This window comes from Sesamum indicum, linkage group LG3, assembly GCF_026168435.1.
Source record: "Sesamum indicum cultivar Baizhima isolate 11 linkage group LG3, ASM2616843v1, whole genome shotgun sequence".
Taxonomy (NCBI): Eukaryota; Viridiplantae; Streptophyta; class Magnoliopsida; order Lamiales; family Pedaliaceae; genus Sesamum; species Sesamum indicum.
The window spans coordinates 5631211-5644342 of NC_142659.1; the positions used below are offsets into that span (position 1 = coordinate 5631211).

The 13132-nt window shown below is 39.7% G+C and overlaps 1 protein-coding gene and 1 long non-coding RNA gene across 2 annotated transcripts; one reads left to right on the top strand and one right to left on the bottom strand.

Annotated features, from left to right (window-relative positions):
• The first annotated feature begins 7244 nt into the window (after positions 1-7244).
• On the top strand, positions 7245-9333 carry LOC105157478 (cytochrome P450 71A8-like). Its single transcript, XM_011073884.3, has 2 exons — positions 7245-8348; positions 8579-9333. Exons 1-2 carry the CDS (start codon positions 7428-7430, stop codon positions 9182-9184), a joined length of 1527 nt encoding a protein of 508 aa, XP_011072186.2. The 5' UTR covers positions 7245-7427; the 3' UTR covers positions 9185-9333.
• A 1490-nt stretch (positions 9334-10823) lies between these two features.
• LOC148788620 (uncharacterized) lies at positions 10824-12105 on the bottom strand. Its single transcript, XR_016064609.1, has 2 exons — positions 11471-12105; positions 10824-11167 (listed from the first exon to the last, which is right to left on the bottom strand). It is a non-coding gene; the product is annotated as an uncharacterized LOC148788620 (long non-coding RNA).
• Between the last annotated feature and the right edge of the window lie 1027 nt (positions 12106-13132).

Genomic DNA, 13132 nt, shown 5'->3' on the forward strand with positions numbered 1-13132 from the left:
GAGTATGACAATATTTGTGTTGTGGCCAAGTAAAAAGAAAAAGAAAAGTGCTTTTTCAGTAAAATTGGTATTTTTTTTATAGAAATTGGATTAAATATGTATTTTTTTTTAAATTATTGTCCTCAATTATGAAATTAAAATAAAAAAAAATTAAAATATAATTTTTTTGTATGTTGAATAAATTCGAAGCTAAACATGCCCTTACATAAACAAATTCCCACCTAATTTTTCTTCCAAAATTGGATTGACCGTTATTTTTAACGGTCAACTTAATGGAGGGTACTCAGATGGATAGAAACTAAAAACTTTGGGTACTAAGGTAAAATGTCAATTTTCTTTACGTATAATTTTTATTCCTTATATGTTTGTTTCTTCGACATAGCAACAAAGCATTCAGAAAGTTCTAATCTAGATTGGGTCTAGTTATATTTGAATCAATTATTTGATAAGTATAATACACTTGTCATGTGATTCTAATAATTTCATTTTTGATACTCCAACTGTATCACATTTTCAATTTTGGTACGTCAGGTACCCAAGTTATCGAACTCGATACCTAACATCTGCATTTTTCGTCAATGTTACTATCGTCCATTAGTTTGACTGTCACAACTAATGATCAATTCAGTTTTCGGAGGAAATAGGCGGGGTTTGTCAATAAAAGGGCATGTTTGGTGGCCGTTTTAACATGCCCTTTAATTCACCACACAAAAGAGAGTTGAGAAAGTGGAACAGAAGGAAATTTAGTTAAAAACGAGATAAATGAGGAGAAATTAGTTTTTATCTTTTCCAAATTCGAGTATGTGTTTGTCTAGTGACTCTAGTTAGAATGTACATGGAAAAAATGTATTGTGAGTGTGGGACGTAGCTACTGTTGAGAACTTCTTGGACTAAAATAAACTCGAGAAGAAGGTTTTGGACGTATCCTAATTATGGGTAAATTTGATTTTTGTTCTTCTTTATTTTGTTTTAGTTATTATTTACTATTAGTTTTTTATTTTAACTTTTGGTTCACTGAAAATGGAACAATTCTGGAGTATTTAAATGGTTTGATTTGAAAATGTGTCCAAGATTGAAGCAAACTATTCCTGGTTTTTTGATAAAATTAAACCATCTTGGAGATAAAATAAATAAGTTAAAGTTAAAGAAGTGCAAAACATAGAAAAAATGCTGAAAAAATGCTTGAAGCAAACTATTTCAAATGTCTTGCTCTATGTATTTGTGTTCTTGTGTGTTCAATGTTTGGCAGTTGGGCCTGAAATTTTCTGGTACAAAATTTCTATTGAACTGCAAGCATAATTCAATGCATTCAACAATCAAAATCAAGACTGCAAATTTAACTGATGATCCGGGTCGAAATCTACGCGACCTCCTTGGTTCGATCTCCCAAGCGGTTCGAGGTCGCTCCTCTCCCAAACTAGTGATTGGGCCCTGAGAAAAGAAGCAGATCGTTAGGCTTGCTGGGGTGGCCCCCAGCTAAGGCCCTCCGATGCTTAAGTCAGTGTTTGGTTGAGGTCGAAATATGGGGTCGCTGTGAAAAATAGCGAGCTGAAGGTAAAAATGCGGTCGAGACGACGTACCTTTAATACACCGACTCGGAGGTATTTATAGAGAGCCAGGGGGTCTACCGACCCGCTACGCGCGTGCCACGTGTTCTAGGTCGTCGGGTCGGGTCGCGACCCGACCCGGTAAAAGTGGCGCGGGTCATGCTGGCAAGCTTGCGATTTTGGGCCCCATCAAGGGCAAAGTTGTCTTTTATGAGAGAATAGGATTTTACCCCCATCATTATTCCCCTACTTTTCTTAGTGTGAGTAGCACGCTAAGGAAAGTCGAATGGTCCGTCGATCTCGTCCTTTAGATCATCACCGCTATCTCGATATCCGACCGTTGTCTTCGACACGAATCTCCATGAGTCTACCCCTATAAATACAGGGAGATTCGACTGCAGCTTCACTTCACTCTCAATATCAATCGTTTCTCGCGCGACCTGCCTCCTCCAGCTGCGACCTGCCTTCCAGCCAGGTACTTCTGAGCGACCTCCTTTTAATATTATGTCTTCCAAGCCTAGTAGTTCTAGTAGCTCATCTGGTAGTTCAAGTAGCTCTGGTAGTTCGTCGAGTAGTTCTGGTAGTTCGTCTAGTTCTGGTAGTTCATCTGCGACCTCACAAATGCCCATAGCTCATAGAAAACAGATAGAATCTCCTAACGTAGGTGGAAGCGACCCGGAGATAGCGATCTCGCTGATGACCCCAGAACATAGCGAGGGCGAACCAACTGATAAACCTTGGCTAACCATTGAGAGCACTTTATACTTTACAGCTGATGCGATTAGAGAGAGGTATTATATTCCTCTAGATTACGAAATTATTCTTCCTTCTCCCTCGGATCGCATGAATCGACCTCCACCAGGTAGTTGTCCGATTTCTATTGTACATTTAGCTGCAGGCTTGCGTTTTCCCCTTCCTCGTACCGTTGCTAGAATTTTATCTAGGTTAGAGATAGGTCCCATGCAACTAGCTCCCAATTCCATCTGCCATATTTTATCCTTTATTATCATAATGGAATACTTCGAGCTTGAACCCGACTTCGATAGCTTCTGGTCGCTTTACAAGTTTACGACCTCGAAGAGGTCAGGCGACCAGGGTTTCTTCTATCTCACTGCCAAACCAAACTGCTCCTTTGTTACCAAGCTAAAGTCCAATGTGGGCTCTTGGAAAGACAAATTTTTCTTCCTTCGACCTCCTCCTAACCAAGTCTGGCCATTCCCTTGTGATTGGCGAACTACTAAACCCGAACCCAAAATCCACGGCGTAGGGTTAGATGACGACCTGATCATTACTATCACCCAGTACCAATATCAAGCCAAATTGCTTTTGACGGAGCATACCCTGAAGCTCGCAGGTCTCAGTCCGGCACCTATTCAAACTCGGGGCTCTTTAGGTGATCAATCTCTTACCTTCCTCTGTTCGTAATTTTTGGTACTTAGTGGTGACTGGTTTGTATCTTTGCAGATTCTGTCGTGATGGATGCTCGCATTGCAAGAATGGTTCGTGCGAAAAGGGCTAAGCGAGCAGTTCCTCCTTCGGGACCAGACTCCCAGCATACTCTATCTGCTCCTTCAGAAGATGCGTCGAGGTCGCACGGAGTTCGATCTCTGAGTCCATCGGGCACGACTCCCGTCGAGGTCGCCAGTGGGGACAACGATCCCACTCCTGAGCATTTACCGAGGGACTCCGAAGAGCCAAGCGATCCCGAACCGCTCATCCGGAAGAAGTCCAAGGGGAAACAGGTCGCTTCGGAGTCGTCCAAGAGGAAGCGTAGTTCCCCGCGACCTAATCCCTCCTCCCAAAAGAAATCCAAGGCAGATTCTTCAGCGGAGAGCGAGAATCTGAAGGTAGTTGACGAACTGACTGCCTGGTGGAGAGAGACCCAGAAGGACCTCCAATCGCCTTCTTATAGTCCGGCTGCCATGGAGGGTGAGAGGCTGATACCGAACTGGGCCATTTCGGGCCAAAGTTCCATGTTGAAGACCCACGTTGGCCAAGACTCCTGGGAGTTGTATAAATCCACCATTTTGCCTCGCGATCAAGCTCTTCTTGCCCCCATGTCTCATATACGGGTTGAGCAGAACCTCGCTCACTCACTCTCCCAGGTATTGATAAACACTTCCATTAACTTCTTATGCCTTTGCCATATTAATCCCCAACTGTTATATGTAGGTTTCTGCTTTCGGACATCACTTATCCTTGAAGTGCAATTACTGGCGACACGAGAAGATGGTCGCTGATAAGCTACTCGAGGAAAAGAGCTCAAAGTTGGCGACTTGCGAGAAAGAGAAAATCGAGCTCGCAGCTCAGAAGTCCGAATTAGAGGCTCAACTAAGGGAGCTCAGGCAGAAGGTCGCGTCTTCGGTCGAATCGGCTAAGGCGGAAGGCTTTTCAGCAGGTCGGGTGGCTGGTCGAGAGGAATTCCTATTCTCTGAAGAGTATCAACACCAGCTCGAAATTGCCCGGAATCAAGGTCGCGATCAGTACTTGAGCTCTGATGACCATAAGAAGACCTTAGCAGACGCTCGGTTGCAGGGAGCTCGAGACTTCATGAAGTCTACCGCCTTTACGACCGTTGTAGAAGCTAAGTCTGCTGACTATCTTGTCAAGGGTTTTGATCGCTGTACGTCCCAAATCAAGAAGCTAAGAGGGTTCGCGGATGGGTTCGACACTAACTGGGTCGACCCGACCTGGGATGGTAATCTTGCGGCGTTCCCCGAAGAACCCCCTTTGAAACATAATGATGAATTTGCGGTCTTGGTGGAGGAACTTGAGAATAGTGGCGAGGAGGCAGTAGATAAGTAGGCTCTTGTATTTCAATTTGTAATCGTTTACGCAGATCACTGTACTCACCTCGGGGTTGAGGTTGAATCTGTAAATTGTCCTTGTCAATGAACTTCCTTCTTTATGAGAGATTCCCCTTTCATCTTCGTATTCCTAGAATTCCCTTAAGATAATCATCAATCCGACCTCAAATATAGGGAGAATTGGAGGGATTTTCAAACACTTCTCCTGATCGCGTTGATCGGTTTCAGCTGACAGGGAGGATGCATTCTTTTAGATCGCCTAATCAATGGTCATCAGACGATTTTGCACCTTATGTTGTCCTGCCAGGTTGTACCCTTTCCAGGCCTCGTAGTTGGTGGTCTTTCGCAGACAGTGAGATCGCGCCTTTTGCAGCTCGCGTAGCTGGTGGTCTTTCACAGACACAATGAGGTCGCGCCTTTTGCAGGTCGCGTAGTTGGTGGTCTTTCACAGACACAATGAGATCGCGCCTTTTGCAGGTCGCGTAGTTGGTGGTCTTTCACAGACACATTGAGATCGCGCTTTTTGCAGGTCGCGTAGTTGGTGGTCTTTCACAGACACATTGAGATCGCGCCTTTTGCAGGTCGCGTAGTTGATGGTTGCGTGATATTGCGTCGTAGAGTAGGATACTACTGGAGCTATTTATTTCATGTGAACATTCATACGTGCTAATTCAACCAAATATTGTAATTGCGTACATGATTTGTTATGTAAATACGAACATTTCAAAAAGATAACAATCATCCGTCATGGAAATAAAGATACAAACATACCCACTGTAGTGGATTGCTATCTTCAATCCTCATCGCGCTTGCTCTCTGGAGGTGACCTTCGTCGCGTACTAGTGGTATCTTGGCGGAAAAGGTCTCCCCTTATGTTACCTTCACCTATTTCGACTTCGTTCTCGATCTCCTTCCCATTCTCTGTCCTTGATTGCATTCATCTCCTCCTCGTTGATATATTTGTGGGCCAAAAGCATCAATTGTTCTACATCTCCGGGGGGATCTCTAGCTAATGCTGATGCGAGCGGTCCCTTCTTTAAACCGTGTATTAATACACTCATCATCATATCAATCCGCAGCTCCTGCACCTCCAATGTCTCGTTATTGAATCTCCCCATAAAATCTTTAAGAGATTCCTCTCTTCCCTGCCGGATTGCAAATAGGTGGACCGCGGATCTCTTCGACTTTTGTTTGCTAGCGAAGTGGTATGCGAACCTGTGTATCAATTGCTCGTATGATCCAATGGTCCCGTTAGGCAAGCCGGTGAACCATTCTTGTGCCTTCCCTGTCAAAGTAGTCACAAACAGCCTTGCGTTAATAGAATCTGTTTGCCTATATAAATTCATTACCATTCCGAATGTAGTGATGTGCTCGCGCGGGTCCTTCGTCCCATCGTATCTAGGTAGATCGGGTAGTCGAAAATTTGGACCAACAATTTCGGATAGCATTTCGTTGGTGAAGGGCGAGTTCGTATTTTGCCTAGCCAGGTCGCCTTGCTTCTTCAGGTCGCTTCGCTTCTTCAGGTCGTCTAACTGTTGCTTCAGTTTCTCTATCTGCCTTCTTACGCCTCCCACTTCAACTCTGGAGGTCGCTGGTTGTCCTGCCTTACTGTTGCTAGATGTGGTAGCTGATCTCTCTCTCACCCGACTGGTTCTTGGCATTATTTCCTTACTCTTCCTCATGCGAACCGTTCCTTCTACTTGACCAGCCAAGATCATTTTTCTCCGTTCTTCCGTCCGTCCTTTCCCCGATGGTTCCCTGACAGTTGGGTAGTGCTCCTCTATGGCCTTCTTACTCGCTATCCCGATCATCCGCAGCTTGTCTTCATCGGTTAGATGCCCCCTTCCCTCTTGTTCACGCATTGATGATTCTGACATGGCGAATTCTTCCTCAAACCAAATCTAAATGGAGCTTTCCTCAGATTCCCACAGACGGCGCCAACTGATCCGAGTCGAAATCTACACGACCTCCTTGGTTCGATCTCCCAAGCGGTTCGAGGTCGCTCCTCTCCCAGACTAGTGATTGGGCCCTGAGAAAAGAAGCAGATCGTTAGGCTTGCTGGGGTGGCCCCCAGCTAAGGCCCTCCGATGCTTAAGACAGTGTTTCGTTGAGGTCGAAATATGGGGTCGCTGTGAAAAATAGCAAGCTGAAGGTAAAAATGCGGTCGAGACGACGTACCTTTAATACACCGACTCGGAGGTATTTATAGAGAGCCAGGGGGTCTACCGACCCGCTACGCGCGTGCCACGTGTTCTAGGTCGTCGGGTCGGGTCGCGACCCGACCCGGTAAAAGTGGCGCGGGTCATGCTGGCAAGCTTGCGATTTTGGGCCCCATCAAGGGCAAAGTTGTCTTTTATGAGAGAATAGGGTTTTACCCCCATCAACTGAGACAGAAATAAACTGAAGCTAAAATCACTTGAAATTGAAATAAACTGAAACACTTCATAATCCCTGAAAGCTAATCAACATCAACTTCACTGACAACAACATGCTAAAGGACTCACTAATTATAGGAGAGTATCAAGTTTGAGAAGGGCCAGTAACTGAGTAAACCTCTCTCACTACATGTCTGACTTTTATAAAAAAGTAATAATAATAAACATACCCTTAATTATGACATTTCTGTCTAATATCAAACTAACTGAAGTTCAATTTTCTAGCATTTAAAGTACTGGTCAAAATATAAACAGGAGAGAGATTACAGATCAGGTTTGAATGCAAGATATTTATATATCTTAATAGACTTCCAGACAGCTGTATATTATTTTTGTATGTGATATCTTAGATTTTTTAAATCAAAGTAGTGATCTGATGGCATATTTAAATAATCATCACAAGATTCACAACCTCTCTTCACATTGATGCAAAATTGATCGACAGATTCCATGATCAGTAGGTCATGTGGAAATTATATTACCAAGTCATTATTATCCTTTTGACAAGTGAACCACTTAGCTTCTTTGGAGTTTTATATGATCCAAATGAACAAAGTGGAAGCCTACTTAACCTGACTGTTTCGTTGAAACACGAACCACAAGTATAGCAACATATACACAATCAAAACCTAAGAACCATGTCCAAATTCCAGCTGCTGATACAGCAACAAATGAATGAAGTTATATTCCATCCCTTTCTATGCCGAGTTCTTGTATCTTTATTCTTGTTCTGGGCTATTACTAAATTGTTCTACAAACCTGCAGCAAACAAGAAATTACCCCCATCACCATGGAAGCTACCAATACTCGAAAATCTCCACCAGTTGGGCTCACTGCCTCACCGCAATCTCCAGTCCTTGGCCAAAAAACATGGGCCGCTCATGCTTCTCCACATCGGCACTGTGCCTACACTTGTTGTTTCATCGGCAGATGCAGCCCGAGAAATCATGAAAACTCATGATCTCAACTTTGCAGACAGGCCTCAATCAAGTGTTAGCAGGCGGCTTCTGTACGACTTTAAGGATGTATCCGTTGCCCCGTATGGTGAATACTGGAGGCAGTTGAAGAGCATTTGTGTACTCCAACTTCTCAGCAACAAAAGGGTTCAATCTTTCCATTCAATCAGGGTAGAAGAAACTGCCCTTCTGGTGAATAAGATCCGCAACTCTACATCTTCAGTGAATTTGAGTGAGATGTTTGCTCAGATAACTAATGATGTGGTTTGTAGGTCAGTTTTTGGTCAGAAGTACATTGACGGCCAAAATGGCAAGAAATTTCTTTCCTTGTTGGCAGAATTCCTGGAGCTGTTGGGAAATTTTACTCTTGGAGATTTCATTCCAGGGCTTTCCTGGATTAGCCGTGTTAATGGTTTTGATGCAAGAGTGGATAAGGTTTCCAAAGAAATGGATGAATTCCTGGAGGGAGTGATCAGAGAGCGGATGGAAACTCCGGGGGAGGACAAAAATGGAGCAAATTTTGTCGACATTTTGCTTAATATTTACCAAAGTAATTCTACTGGCATCTCCATTCACAGAGATAGCATCAAAGCAATAATTCTGGTGTGTAGCTTTCAGTCTGGATTCTTTATTCTGAATTGATATTTCATCTCGATCCATCGTATTTCAATTCATACATGCACATAACTTTTCTACGCTTTCGTATTCATTTGTATATTTTAGGAGAATGGCTTACAGACGTATATGTATATGTGAATAAAAACACCAAGTTAAGACCCAGGATCTAGACTGACGAGTTTCATTACTAATCTTGTTAATTGTATGTTATGCAGGATGTGTATGCCGCTGGAATTGAGACCACGTCCACAGTTCTAGAATGGGCGATGACAGAACTCTTAAGACACCCTTCTGCCATGAAAAAATTGCAAACTGAAGTAAGAGAAATTGTAAAAGACAAACAAGACATAACAGAGAATGACCTGAAAAAGATGCATTATTTGAAAGCCGTGATCAAGGAAAATCTTCGTTTCCACACTCCTATCCCGTTGCTAGTGCCACGAGTAGCAAGGAAAGATGTGAAAATCATGGGGTACGATATTTCAGCCGGAACAATGGTGATAACGAATGCTTGGGCCATCGGCAGGGACCCTGTCTCATGGGACGAACCAGAAAAGTTTAGACCTGACAGGTTTTTAAATTCTTCGAAAGACTTTAAGGGCCAGGATTTTGATTTCATCCCATTTGGAGCTGGAAGAAGGGGTTGTCCAGGGATCGCGTTTGCCATGGCTACTAAAGAGTTCGTGTTGGCAAATCTTGTGCAGAAATTCGACTGGAAATTGCCTGATGAAGGGAAAGAATTGGACATGAAGGAGCGCCCTGGAGTTACTGCTCGTATAGATGTTCCACTTCTTGCAGCTGCCACTCAGTATCGTTCTTAGTACAATGGGATGGAAATAGAAACTTGTGTATGAAAGTATATCCTGTACTTGTCTGTAAAACTGTTATTTAGCTGAAACATGTATGTATGTAAGTTGTCTATTGAAGCAATTTGTGAAGAATAAAATTACGGTGTAAAATATTTTTTTAATCCCATAAAACAAAGGCAAAATTTATTTTGGTACCACAACTATGGTAGGTGACGCTTTTACTCCCCTGAATCTCAAAATCATGCACTATGTTTGTTTTCATTTCTAAATTATTTTTGAGACAAGTCAAAACATACTCAATGTTTGCCATCATTCAAAAATACCTAATAAGGTGTTTTTGAATGTTTTAGCATAAATAAATACATATATATACACACACACATATACATAAATATATATAAAAAAGACATGATTTGACAATGAATAGTAATTTTTGTCTCAAAACACAATAATAAATATATAATACTTATTTTAAATTATCTCCAAAAACAAATCTACATATACGTACTATCTATAACACACACTTATTTATCTTTGTTTTTCTCTCTCTATCTCCATAAAACACAATATAATACTCAGAAAACGAATCCAAACATTATAATGGCTTTTCAGTAAAAAAAAAATATGATTTTGGGACATTTTAGTCTAAAAAACGCCTTTTTAATTTCAAAACCAAAACGCACGTGACTTTTTATGACTGAATATGCGTGATTACAAATTTTATAGAACTAAAAGCGACACTTATTTGTAGTTTCATAGTAGCAAAATAAATTCAGTACTTATTTTATGAAACTAAAAAAAGCATTTTGTCCAAATTATTGCATCAGCTAAACTTTGAGAGTTTCTGTCCACCATCCTCCTAGAAGTACGAGATTAAAAAAAAATTAAAATACATCTAAACTGATGAATTTGAATTTAAATTTTTAATTTCAAATAATTAGAAGAATTTGAAATTCAAATAGTGTTTCAATTTTGGCCCCAAATTTATTTTCCAAATCTTTTGAGATATATATATATATAAAGAGACAGAGAGAGGTTTCTTTTGTTAGAGTTAAAATCCAATCGGATGAGATTCAAATGATATTCACATTGATGTTTCTGAAATCAATAATGTGACTTCACTATAAAAGTATTGGGTAGTTGAATTATCAATATTATAAAATTGTATAGAAACTAACTTATAGTATGTGAATTGCCTATTGAGACAACTCAGCAAATTAGTAATTAGTCATTGTCCCATCAGTTGACAATATATGAGGGTTATTTTTTTATATAAATAAATTACAATCACATTGGAAAAAATTATAATTTTAGCCCATAATTATAATGAATGATAATCTTAGTTCTATGTTAATTCAATTTGGCAAATTAACTATAATAAATGTCCTTATCTTTGACCAAGTTTATGTGAAAAAAGGGTTTTCCTCACATAAAACAAATAACTGTGATGAAAAAAATGAAAAAAAGTTTATATCCTCACATTCAATAACATATATTATCATGAAATTATTCATCCTCATTTTTTTTAAAAAATTAAACCACTCGGGCGTGGAGAGCTTTTCGGAGTCCCCATCCCTTCTTTATTAAAGAAAGGGAGCCAAATTTACAACTGAGAGTATTAACTCCCTAATATTATCTAGAAAGCCATAAATAAATAAGACTACTCTCTTACAATTAGTGATCAGGAAAGCATACAAGGAGTATTATTCCCTTACAATCAATAGTCAAAAAAGCATACTTTAGGAGTACTATTCTCTTACAAAAAAAAAGAAGTTCTAAATAAAAGACAAAAGTTAGTCACACTATTACGAAGTAATTGCTTCATTGCGCCAAAAGAATAATCCGCGTCGCTAAGGTCACTAAATGTATGTTATCACCTGCAACAAAATGCCGGACAAAATTTTCCAAGCAAAACATATGTAGGAGGGCGCCTCCTGGATATAGTTTAGGTAATGTATGGAGATGCAACATGGGAATGGGAGGAGCATTCAGAATCTGTAAAAATTGTAGCAATATTACCAGCACATGAATAGGGGAATTTTGCCCTTCCTATGAGTCGACAAAATATACAGATAGCAATATAGAAGTTATCTATCAAAATCGCCTTCAGTTGGGATTACAGACAATATCAACATGTATTGCAGAGATAACATAGAAATAGGAGAGCATCTCCCCAAGAATAAGCGCATCACATAATAAGTACCAATAAGTTTCAGCAGAGTAAATCAGTGAAATTATAGGTATTAACATGTTAGATTCTGACGTATGGGAGAGAACTCTTATCCAGACAGATAATACCTTTGACTTCACCTTATAGTTGCTCGTTACTTAGGAGTTGAAGGTCGTTAGCAACGCAGGCTTGGTTGGCAAAAAAATCGGCTGCTTGATGACCTACTCTGAAGATGTGTGAGATTTTGGTTTCCATTTGCTTTTGGATGGGTTTGATTTTTTTAATGATGAGTTGTTGGTCCCATGACCCTTGCTGAGGCTTGGAGAGGATATTTATAATGTTAAGAGCATCAACTTCATTCCAAACTCTGTTGTAGCCCATACCTAAACAAATCTGAAGGCCTCTCCGGAGAGCTTTAAGTTCTGCTTGTCAGTTAGTAGTAATGCCAATTGGTTCAAGAAAGGCAAAAAGGACCCTCCCCTTACCAGCTCCCGAGGGCCCTAGATTTCCGTTGGTGGCACCGTCTGTTTTAAGCTTAATCCATCCAGCTTGAGGTTTTTTCCATTGAACAAGCCAAGAGTTGTTCCTCAGTTTCTCGATGGGGATAGGAATTTTAAGGGAGAAAGCAACAGTTGTGTCTCCTCTCCAATGCTCAGCTTTCAAGAGCCTAGCTCTTTGATAGTGGTAGGGGATTTTTATAGCCAAGTTCAAGTTACGGGAGAGAGTATCATCCTATGATTTGGTCCATGGCTGGACCTCTCTCTCTTCATTTCCGAATGTCGGAAAAATAATATACCCTTGACTATTATGATATGTCCATCATTTTATCAAACTAAGTTTATGGTTAATTTGTTTTTGTTTCTATCTTTATTTTAATTTTCAGTATTTTTAATAAGATGAAAATGTTTTATTTATTTTTGTGCGAGAATAAAAATATATTTGAATTGTATGTTTCCAAACCTAGGCTTATAGGTGTGAGAAATGAGGATTTGATTGGATTTGATTTATTTATATAGGTGTTTTATAGATATTGTATTTTAAATATATAGTATAATGTTAATTTTATTTCTTAAAAACTCATTTTTTACTAGATAATGAAGAGATTTTAGAAGAGTGGTTCGAAAAGTATGTTTTCAGTAGATTAAACTGTAAATTTTCATTAAAAATATTTTTTCAATGGAATTGGACTAAACAAACTAGTTTTAGAATCTAAATAATGTAAAAGTGAAAATTGACTTTTGGAAATAAAATCAAATGCACCATAATCTTTTATCGTCTAATACTGTTTAGAATATAATTAAAATATAGGAGAGTTTAATTATAATTCAAGATATCTTAATAAACCTCCAAATCTTCATATATTTATTTTCAATAAGTAACCACTACACATAATACTTACGTGCATATAATGAAAACTATCGTAACCTCCCTTTACATAATTGAAAAATTTTATTGACTGATTCCATGATAATGTGGAAATTATAGGAAAATTCTTACCCCAATCAGATTTGGTCGAACCAAAGCAATCAAAGAGAAAGTGTGATATACTTGATCTATGATTCGTTACTTTTTCAAAATTGTACTTCAATCGCACAATAAGTGTATTGCACTTGTTATATGATTGGTTTGGGTTTGGTCCAATCAGGTTCGGACTAAAATTTCTTAAAATTTTATTACCAAGTCATTATCCTTTTGACAAGCAAACCAATTAGCTTCGTTGGAGTTTTGTGGTGAATTATATCATCCAAATGAACGAAGTGGAAGCCTACTTAACCTGACAGTTTCATTGA